At 33.6% G+C, this 11,711-nt stretch overlaps 1 protein-coding gene across 2 annotated transcripts in view; it reads left to right on the forward strand.

Moving 5' to 3' along the window:
* Positions 1-11,711, forward strand: part of APAF1 (apoptotic peptidase activating factor 1) — a 55,464-nt gene that overhangs the window by 41,829 nt on the left and 1,924 nt on the right. For both annotated transcript variants that reach the window (XM_026694112.2, XM_087968156.1), the window contains exons 21-26: positions 1,330-1,455; positions 3,044-3,169; positions 4,098-4,217; positions 5,519-5,644; positions 7,378-7,503; positions 11,245-11,391. In XM_026694112.2, the coding sequence (XP_026549897.2) occupies positions 1,330-1,455; positions 3,044-3,169; positions 4,098-4,217; positions 5,519-5,644; positions 7,378-7,503; positions 11,245-11,391 (771 nt within the window). The remainder of the gene's footprint in view (positions 1-1,329; positions 1,456-3,043; positions 3,170-4,097; positions 4,218-5,518; positions 5,645-7,377; positions 7,504-11,244; positions 11,392-11,711) is intronic.

Here is an 11,711-nt window from a genome sequence, read left to right on the forward strand (position 1 = left end):
TTTCATTTTTTTTTCATATTGATTTCATGTAGTATTTATTTATTTACTTATGTAATGATGTATGTACAGTAATATGGCTGACAATAGTTGTGTTGTTTTAATAAACAAGAGGTGCTACGCTTATGGAAGATCTAAAACATTATTCCAAATCATTTTTGAAGTCTTAATTGGTTATGTAAAAAGTAACATACAGCATTTAATGGTATATATGATTTAATAACTTTTTAATAATTTATTAGTTTATTAAATATGGGTTCTTATAAATGTAAAACTGCTCTATCTACATAGCAATAGGGTTTATTAGCAAGTCTGGTGAAAATTTATACAATAAATAAATAAGGCCCCTAACTTTTATTGTAATAAGATTACAGTCTTGCTTGCTTGCTTTCTAAATGTTATGCTATCATTCTGATGCATTCCCAATATCAGATGGGTGGTCATTTCCAATTTTAGTATTATAGCAGCATTCTGAAGGAACCTATATTTTTGTCCCTGTTATGGTGATCCAAAGAAAGAGATGCTGATATCATTGTACCGTAGTAGCTGTCTGTCACAGCCATTTATGGTGATGTTATCAATTCATTTCATATATGAAATGTATGTGTGCTACATCCCCCTCTACTGGTGGATTGTGACACATTCCATTCTAAGAATTCTATAGAGTAGCTATGGGACTCAATATGCAGCCCTTTTCCATCACAAGAGAACTTGTATAAAGGATTTCTTTTCTTTAAATAAAAATAACTTTTTCAGGTTCATTACCCCTTAATTGGGGGTAGAAAATGGGGCATTGGGGACCTGGTTAAATCTTTATAAAGTTCATCCTTTTCTAAAATTATTTATAAATAAGGGTAATGTAATGCTGTTTCCTGTTCATTTTTTCAGTTTAAATATTATATTGCTATGGAAACAGAAAGCCAGAAGCAAAAGGGCATAGTTCTGCTATGGCGGTGTTCATTTTCACAAAGCATTGAATACTTAAAGAATTCATTGAAAAGATCATTACAAGCTTCTTTTGACATGGAAAATCAATTTTAAAGTTAAATAAATTTGTGTTTGGTAGTGTGCTTCTGTATAGTTGTCAGAGAAATGGGACTTTCAAAATAAGTATAGGTATCACTACCAAAGCAATAATGAAGATGTGTTAGTCATACATATTTACCACATATTAATATATGAAATCCATATGACTTTTTATATATTGTTGTTAACAATAATGTTACTGATTCTTATTTTCAACTCTAAAGAAAAAATAGTTTAAAAAATCCTAAGCGAAGAAACAGACATTAAATGATGCTCAGTAATTTCCAGTTATTTGTTGCATTATAGCTAATTAACGGATCTACAGGCCATACTATCTATTTGACTGAAGAACAGAAGTCTTCTATTTGCTGCTGTTGTTTGAGTGAAGACCTACAGTTTGCTGCATATGGAGATGAAAATGGAATTGTAAAGGTGAAGTACCAGAATTAAATTTTTGAATCAGTGACTTTTGATTTCATTCCCCAATTATTGGAAGCATTATACAAATCAAAATCAGTAAGACAATGAATTTGAGAAGATTCTGTTTTAATAATTTTAGAACAATTGAATATATTTTTTCTAATACTGACTACAAGTTTGTAATAATGAGAACAAGTTTCTCAAGCTAATGTTAGAATCACACTCATCTTTCTGATGTTCATCTCACATTTAACTGTTTTTTTGTTTTTGTTTTGGTAGAAAAAATGGTTTACCCATCAATGTTTTTCTTCTTAGCATTTTTCCACAAATGCAGGATTTGGGTTTTCCTTTTTTTCAGTTTTGGATTAAGTGAGTGTCAATCCATTTGTTGTGACAGGACTTGATCAAGTGGCTTGTTACCTGAGCCTGACATTGTGGGCTGAAAGAAAGTAACTTGCCCAAATTCACCCAGACAGCTTTCATGCCTAAGGCAGAACTAAAACTTACAGTCTCCTGATTTTTAGCCCGGTGCCTTACCCTTTAGACCAGACTCGGTCTCAGTTGCACATCCAATGTCAGAGCAAAATAATTGGGTGTTTCAGTTTAAGAGGATACATTCTTTCTATAGAAAATTACCCAGTGAAATTTTTATATTTTATGATAATAACATAAACCTTAATAATAACATAAAAAAACATATAGAAAATCTATATGCCTGCAAGATATTGACATGGTGTTGATGATACATTACCACCCTTTGAACATCCATCCATCCATCCATCCACTGTTTGTTTTCTTTATTTATTATATTTCTATAGACACCCATCTTATCCAAAGGGACTGCGCAGTGTGCAAATGGATAAAGCAACAAATATAAAAACAACAAACATAAAAGTATAAAACTGCATTAACAATAAATATTATAAAGATGTAGAAGCAGTGCCAAAGAGAGGATAACAATACTTACTTCAGCAGTGGCACCATCTAAGTGTGTCTCTAATCCCCTAAGAGTCCCAGGTCCGATAACAACCAGGTCATAAGCACCTTCCAAAATAACAAAAGGAATAGAGCTATTCTAATTTCAGGGGGAAGAATGTTCCATAAGGCAGGTGCCACAGCAGACAAGGCACGACTCACTATTTATTCATGTTTTTTATTCTTTTTGTTTTCCTTTGATTTTTTTAAAATATAATCTCAGGATATTGTACATTTCTATTTTGTGTTTTAGAGTTTAGAGTCTCTCTCTCTCCCTCTCTCTCTGTGTGTGTATGTCTGTGTGTGTTTTCAATTCAGTTCACTTTAGCTATTTTTGCAGGAAACTCTTCAGATCTGAAATAAATTCAGAATTTATTTAATGTTAAATTGTTCCTTTTAATGCAGCTATTAAAATCGCCTATGGCTGATGAAAAAGTTGTAGTCCAAGACCTGATCTCTTAGTTCCAATGATAGCAAGTTCTATGAAGATGATCACAAAATTTGCTTTACATGTATATTTTCCGTTTTTCATGATTTTTTGTATCAAAAAGATATATAAAAAGAACTTTTTTAAAAAAATCATGCAAATTGAATTTTTCACAACTTGCTGATCTCATTTCAATAGGTTTTAAAGGTATCAGATAGGAGTGTTTTAAAATCCAGAATTGGACACAGGAAAGCTGTACAGCACTGCCAATTTACTTCTGATGGAAAAACTCTTATTTCAAGCTCTGATGATTCAACTATACAGGTACAGGAATGCTGCAAGTTTTGTTTAGGAACTGACACTATTGCTTAAAATTTGGCAGGCAGTCATTCAAATTCAGTTTGTTATAAAATATATATATTTATATAATTTAGTTTATCCATTCTACATTTTTAATTTTATGTCATTTCATAATGATCAATATTTTAAAAAGTAAAAAGCTGTTGAATAGGAAAAATAGGAAAAAAGATAGTTTACAAGTTCTAACTGTTTCTGAACTTTTATAGTTTTAATTGGAGTGTTGTCTTAAGGGAGATAATTACAAATTTAAATCTGTTTTATTTAATGTGCATATACTTTGTATATCGTTATATTGCCAGTTATGTGGAGATTAAAAAGAGTAAGAATTTGCAGTATGATCAAATATTTTTAGGAACCTTACAGGCAGAACATGCATGGAACAGTGCTCTCCAATTCATATTTCTGAAAAACTAACGTTCAGAGAAAACTGATTTTGGAGATAGTCATGAAATTATCCATGTTATCCTATCCATGTACTTTTTTTAACCAAAACATTTTGAGCATTCTAGTAATAATTTACTCATAATAAAATAAACATTGCATCTTTCCAGCCTGGTGTCTTAACCACTAGACCAATCTATGTAGATTAACTAATTTTCACAAGTGTCTTAGGATATTTGTGAAATTTTTTTTTTCCTCAGGGGGGGGGGGGGGGGGGGGGGGGGGGGGGGGGGGGGGGGGGGTGTGGGGGGGTTTTTTGGGGGGGTTTGGGGTTTTTTTTTTTTTTTTTTTTTTTTTTTTTTTTTTTTTTTTTTTTTTTTTTTTTTTTTTTTTTTTTTTTTTTTTTTTTTGTTTTTTTTTTGTAAAAATATTTTATATTCAAGATAATCAATGCTGTTCTTTAAAATACATAGATATCTTTATTTACATGCATGTTTATAATTTTTTTTAGGTATGGAATTGGCAGTCAGAGAATTACATTATTCTGAAAGGACATAAAGAACCTGTCAAGAATTTTCATCTTCTGAAGCAATCAAGACTCCTTTCATGGTCATTTGATGGAACAGTTAAAGTAAATAAAAGCAATTTACTTATTATTTTAGATTAGTGCCTGTAAATTAAATGTGTACTGTATAAAATGTGTATTGTATTTGATTTACAAATAATAAAAGTCATCAGATTTTGCTTGATAAATGTCAACAAGCATTTTGCTTGATAAATGTCAACATTCAGCAGGCTAAAATAGAGGGATAAATAGGAAGAAAAGCTGTTTCGTTTTTTGATGGCGCTGTTTCTAAATCCTTTCTATTCTTTTAGTTTTTAATAGATCACAAATGCATATATGTATTGTAGCACTTATAGACAATATGCTCTCAAAACATTTTCATCCTTTGGCATTCTAGTAGGACTCACGGAATTGGTCTAAAATATCTAAAAGACACTAACTTTGCAATTCCACTGATAAAGTGATGAAAAAACAGAAAATTAAGAATGTCTGAATTTTCTGCAGATTTTTTCCCCCACTCCCAATCGTGTCATTGGGTTTGTTGTTTTTTGTAACTTTTTAAATTACAAGAGTTAAAGTGGTCATGTGTTTTTCCATCTATGAGACTAATTTGTGTATATATGAAAAAATGGTCAGTCCTGTAACAAAATTCTGTTGCTAAGTGAATTTTGCCCCATTTTACAATCTTTTTTTGCTACAGTTGTTAAGTGAATCACTGCAGTTGTTAAGTTAGTAACATAATTGTTAAGTGAATCTGGCTTTCCCATTGACTTTGCTTGTCAAAAGGTCACAAAAGATGATCACATGATCCTGGGACACTGCAACCATCATAAATATGAATCATTTGCCTATTATTTGAATTCCAATCACATGATCATGTAGATGCTGTAATAGTTGTATGAAAAAACCTTTTAAAGTGCTGTTGTAACTTCAAATGATCATTAAATGAATAGTTGTAAGTTGAGGAATACCTGTATATGCATTTGTTAATCCATTAATTTTAATAAATGGGATATCTGATTTATAGGTAATTATTAATCACTACACTTACAGACCATGATTCTGCCTTTTTTTGGAATTTCTGACACATAAAGTATGTTTTTATAAGTTTTGGTGCGTATGTGTACATGAATACACACACACACACATATATATATCCCAATATTTATTTGGGAAAGTTGAGATCTTCAGGATTTATTTTATCCGGAGCTGAACATTTCAATTGATTCATTCATGAAGACATACACTTAAATTTTGGGAAAGGAATCATTCAGGGTCCTCTTTTTTTGTATAAGTGTCTGTCTGTCTTGCTTACCAATCACATACAACCAGCATTAATCACTGGTATTTTTCACTATATTTCACAGGTCTGGAATATACTTACTGGAGAACTAGAAAAAGATCTTACTTGCCATGAAGATGCTGTTCTTTCTTGTGCTGTTTCACCTGATGCCACTATATTTTCCACTACCTCTGCTGACAAAACTGCCAAGGTCAGTAGTGAATGTTTGTTCCGTATTAAAAGAAAAGACTGTTTAATACAGCATTAATGTATTAATTAATACAATTAAAACACTGCTAATTCATTTATACATAAGACTTATAAATTGATTCAGGTGTGTCTGAATCTCAACCACGTAAGGAGGAGTTAGGCGGTTTTTTGTCAGAAACTGATGTAGCTTCAATATTCTATCTTTTATACTCCTTCCTTTTTACATGATATTTTACGTGATGTTCATGAGCATATAACATGAAATAGTACTATATTGTTCTATTTTTTCTGCCAAACAGACTTCTGGAGTCATAAGTTTGATTTTTTAAAAGTAAAATGATATATCCAATATCTGAAATATCTATGCAGTGTCATTTGTACATCCAATTTAGCATTTTCCCCCATATCATACTTGTAGCCTGAAATTTTTAAATCCGTTTTCAGGTCAGTCTGTTTTGTCTGGTAAAATCTGTTCCTCTTCTATAACATCTTTAAAGACTGTCTGTGATGTAAGTCTTAAAATTAACTTCTGGTTCCATTGTTCACAAATATCCCTTAATACATCCAATGTTAAAGTATTTTGCTCCATTCTGTGTCATTCAGTCAAATGCAACTGTTCTTAAATTAGGTCCTCCCGATTCCCTCTAGTGTCCAAAGTTCTATCGTGTCATTTTTTTTTTAAAAAAAAGGAAGAATTGTTATAATTAATTTTAAAATCTTATTTCAAGTCCTTCTGGATCCTTAGTCCATTTATAAATTTTCAAAATCAATATTATAATCATCCTTTTGCTATTTATTCAAAAAAAAAATTTAAAGTCCTTAAACCTGTATTTAAAACTTCTTTTTGGAAGTATCAAAGGAGATTCACCCAGTGCTATATAAATTGTCATTCCAAAAAGCAATTAATAAGCAATTTCCAAATGGGATTAGAAAGGAAGTGTGCAAACCCTGTGTCCAACTGCAATTTGGGCAAAGATGGTGTTCCTCATCCCCCAGAGTTCTAAACCACTGGGGACTGCTGTCTTGTGGTCTTCTCATGAGGAGTAGCTGCTGGAATATTTGAGAACAATCCCAACCCCTCTGTGTCCAGAGAGGAATCCCAAAGAGCCAGTCCACCTGCTGGCACTTCATTCTACCACAGTCATCAAAATGGTTATGTTTCAGTTGAAAACATAATCATTTTGAGTGTTCCATTTCTTCCCTTGAAGTGAAAAGTAGTTTTTTACTATATTGATTTCAGTGAAAGAGTTGCACGTTGGCTTTTCTTTCATTTATATGAATCTGAACTTAAATGTACCTATTGCCTAATATTATAAATTAGCATTGATCATTGTAAATGTCTGTTTACAATGTAGTTGTTCCTGTTATTCTTCTGTATCAGGAGAATAACATCATAATATCATTCCTGTTAAGGTACTGGATCAGATTGTTAAAGGAGAATTTGAGGTCTCTACAAAATTCTATGTTCCTAGCCTCCATGTGAGAAAATATATGTGTTTGAAGTAAATTTACATATGCACAGACTATTTTTAGAAATTGTTCTAGTTACTGCTCATTCATGCATGTCATCATTTCTATAATTATAGTTTTTACTGAACCCTAAATTATCAATGAAGTTCATATACCAGTTTTGGTATCTGAGTGAACGAGGTGTATGTATTATTTGTATGTTCTTGTTCATATGTAAATTAAACATTTTGCTTAATATTATATTTTAATGTTTTAAATCTTCAGATATGGAGCTTCAGGAATCCATCAGCTCTTCATACTTTGAGTGGCCACAAAGATTGTGTGAGATGCTGTACATTCTCTCTTAAAAATGAATTGTTGGCCACAGGAGATGATGATGGAGAAATAAGGGTATTTTGTTTTTCATTATTTAATATTTGGCATCATTGCTATGGATTGATAGTTTTTTATATTCATGAGTTTTTGGATGGTTTTGCTATCACTACAAAGCAACAATATCAAAGAGGTAAAGAGGGATTTCAGATATTTTTTCTGTTAACAAAAAATAGCATTAGGAATATAGAATGCATTTACCTATATAGAACTAAGATAGCTAAGAAAGTGGTTGGAAACTAGAAACAGGCTTTCTCAGTAGCAGATCACCACCACCCCACTGTTTCTTTCTACAGTGAAATAAACCTGCAGAATTCTCCCCTGTCTTCATTCAATAAGACAGAGTTTGTATCATTAAAGTAGCTCTGCATGCCAGCTCTGCCTTCAGAAGCAACTGTGGTTTTCAGATGGTCTTCAGGAGCAGCAGTAGTTAAGCCAGTGGTAGGAGTCAAAAACTTTTACTACCGGTTCTGTGGCTGTGGCTTGGTGGGCGTGGCAGGGGAAGGATACTGTAAAATCTCCAGTCAGAGGTGGTATTTGCCGGTTCTCCAAACTACTCAAAATTTCCGCTACCAGTTCTCCAGAAGTGGTCAGAACCTGCTGAATACCATCTCTGAGTTAAGCTATATTGTAATAATGCAGTCTTAAGGTAGTGATGGCATGAGTCACTGTCAGTAGGTTTTTCTATTGCAGCTAGTAGATAAGCTAAAACAAACTTCCAACAACTGCTTCTATAGAACATATAAATGTATGTACCCCAAGTACCCCAAATAGTACTTCATGATTTTTTTTCTCTCTTTATATTTCTTTCACACGTCTTTTACCATCAACAGATAAAGGAAAAATTCAGTTTTGTTTTGTGCTGTGCAAAAATGCATTTTTCTACTGTGAACATATCATCAGAAGCAAGAACCTGATTTATTACCAGTTTGGTCAAACATGCATGAGCTAACTATGCAAGCTAAAGCCTTTTCTAAACTCAGAATGGCTACTTGAATGCATGTGGATGTATAGCTAGTTTTAAATTCCTTCTCTGTTCTTAGAGATAAGCAAGAATATTAATTATATTTGACTAGCTGTCTCTAAGATTAGCAGTACAATTTTATCCTGGCTTGTTGCCATTATATCCTCTACAAAGTCAGTCATTAAGAATATCCCATTGGCTGCCTCTCATTTTCAGTATTCATCTCCTGAGATACTCTGGTTTGTTTTCATCTTGGTTCTTTTCCTCCTCAAACTTCAACAATTCTCATTCCAAGATGAACGAATTTTCATCTTGCTAGCATATCAGCCCCTTTTCATTTCTTCCATCTGAGAAAGGTCTTGTCCAAGTGTAACTGCTTATTAACATTTTTTCCAGGTCAGTTTTATAGTGTGCACTTTTCAAAGTATGTACATGTGGGAGATCATGTGACATTAACAACAGACCTTTTTACTTTATTTTGTCCTATCACAACACCAAGATGCATGCAAGATCAGTGTGATCCCATTCATAGCAAGTGTAAGGGATGATGGGAACCCTAACAGATTCTGAATAAATAGTATCCCCATCTTGCTGGGATTCAGTCTCAACTTTTTTTTTGCCATCTACTCTTACTGTCTAGATACTGAGCTACATGATCCACTCTATTCCTTGCCTAGCCAGGATGAAATATATTATTGAGTATCATCAGCATACTGATGAATTCTCATCCTGAACTGACAAATGACCACTGCCAGTGGTTTTATATAGACATTAAATAACAAGAATAAGCATGGAGTCCAATGTTCCAACCATACAGGATGACAGGATCTAACTTGTTACCAGTTGGAACCACTGGCTCAGGAATGAAAAGAAGTGCTGCAAAACAATGCTTCCAACTTCTAATCTCACAATTTATACAATAATGTCAAATGTTGCATGAAACCTAATAGGACAAGGAAAGGTATATACACACCCATCCAATTGCTAATTCAGGTTATCTACAGGAATAACCAATGCAGGTTTTTCCAAAATAATCAATTTCATGCAGGGTTTTTTGCTAATTGTAATTGCAGCTTTTTCTCTAGTACGTTCTCAAAAAGGTAAGTTTAAATGAATGAATGAAAGTTCTCCATCACTGTTGGAACAAGAAGTATATCTTCAAGCAGGGATGAAAGCTTTGCCTCCTTCAAGCCAGCAAATATAATCCCCTCCCTCAAGGGTGCACGAAGTTGTGATACAGGTTGATGATTAGGATAAAATATGGAAAGAGAGATACTACGATATAACAGAGAGAGAGAGAGGGAGAGAGAACAAAATTTACATTTACAACTGCTGTAAAGAAGGTCAAACACTGCCTCATATCTTTTTCTTTTTGTGTCTTTATTTTATTTCTTACTATCATTTTACATACTTATTTTTTTTTATTCTGTGAAATATTCTTTAATAACATCTAATTTTAAAAAGTAGACTTTTTGCAACATGTTTTCTGTAGCAAGAAAAAGTTTTCAGTATTTATTAACATGAACTATGTATAGTCATATCTACAAATAAATTCTTGAGGTATGAGCACTATTCAAAGTTGCAGCAATGTTGAACAAATGGTAGTTAGTACTGGTCCTCATAGTTCTGACTGTCCCAGCACCCCAGGGTCACATGGTCACAATATGGGCACTTGGCAACTGGTTCCCATTTACAGTTGGTTGCAGCACCCCATGATAATGTGATCACCATTTACAATCTTCATTGTTGGATTCTCCAGAAAGTCATTGGGGAAGCTGATAGGGAAGGTTTCAAGTTGCTGATGTAAGTCACCTACATACACGCACCCTTCCCCATTCCTTCTGGGCCTTGTGCCTCACCAGCCACTGATCCTCCCTGACCTATGCCACATCCTCGATTGCCTTTTTGCAAATCCCCTCCCTCCTTCTCCCATACAGCAGCAGCCACTTACTTTCCTGCCAACCTGGCAGTTTTTTGCCTGCATCCTCATTGACTTGTTGTGGGAAACTGGCAGGAATAACTGGGATTTGATTAATCATGCAACTGGGACTTCGGGATTACTGTTACTAAGTGGTGCAGTCATACTTTACATCCACATTGCTTAGTGAGTAGAAATGCCAGTCCCAATTGCTATCATAAGCACGAACTAGCTGTACGTTGAAAGAAAAATACAACATTTCCAAATTCAATTTAGCACTCTTATGCCACATGATTTTATTGTGTTTTTATTCCAGTTAAAACAATAGGCAATATCCACCTCAGTTTCTGTTATCCACTACTGGTTTTACATTTTTTAAATCGCACCTTTATTATTTTTATAAATAATTAAAGACAGTGAACTTTATATTCCCTCCTCCTATTTTTCTCACAATAAATGAGGTGAGATGGTCTGACAGAGTAACTGGACTAAAGTCACCCAAATGGCTTCCATGCATACAGCAAGACTGGAACTCACAGTTGCCTGGTTTTTAGACTGGCGCATTAATTACTAGACCTAACTGCCTCTCTGGTTTCAAAGTTGTTTGCATTTTAAGATCAGAGGGAGACCATTTATTCTTATTTATTTAAAAGGAAGAATTGTCTAATTAGCTTGATAAAAATAATACATTTAGGAAGTTATGGAGGTTTCACAAGGTATCTAATCTACAAGATATTGTGCCTTATGAATTCCAGAAGCATCTGTAGCAGGATTTATTTTTTGTTCCTATTTCAACACCACCATTTAGTTATATTCTCTAAGATAATTTACAAAAAGTTATAACTGTATCTAATATTTGATCGCATTTGTATTACAGGTTTGGAGTATATCAACAGGTAAACTTCTTCACTTGTATTTTTCTGCCACAACAAATGAAGGAGGATCAGCATATGGAGGCTGGGTGACAGGCCTTCATTTTTCTCCTGATGGTAAAGTGCTTGTTTCTTCTGGAGGATACATCAAGGTAAGCTCCATAAAATTTTGTAAAAAGTGCAATTTCTAGAATTATATAAGCTAAGAGTGCACAACCTTTTTGAGGGTCATAAAAAACCATCTCTTTGAAATATATGATTGAATTAGGGAAAAATAAACTTATCTCTTGTTTATGTATCTTTAATTTAGAAGTTTATGCAATAGCTCTACAATTTGCCTATTCCATCCCATAGAAGATGACAATTTAGAACAGGGGTGTCAAGCTCAAGACTCACGGGCCGGATCCAGCCTGGGGGGTGGGGGTGTTTAAATCTGGCCCACAGGGCTGGCCTGGAAATAACATAGGACCAC

This window comes from Notechis scutatus, chromosome 6 (genome assembly GCF_049901735.1).
Source record: "Notechis scutatus isolate UNSWTSFEM ecotype Mainland chromosome 6, rNotScu1.2, whole genome shotgun sequence".
Taxonomy (NCBI): Eukaryota; Metazoa; Chordata; class Lepidosauria; order Squamata; family Elapidae; genus Notechis; species Notechis scutatus.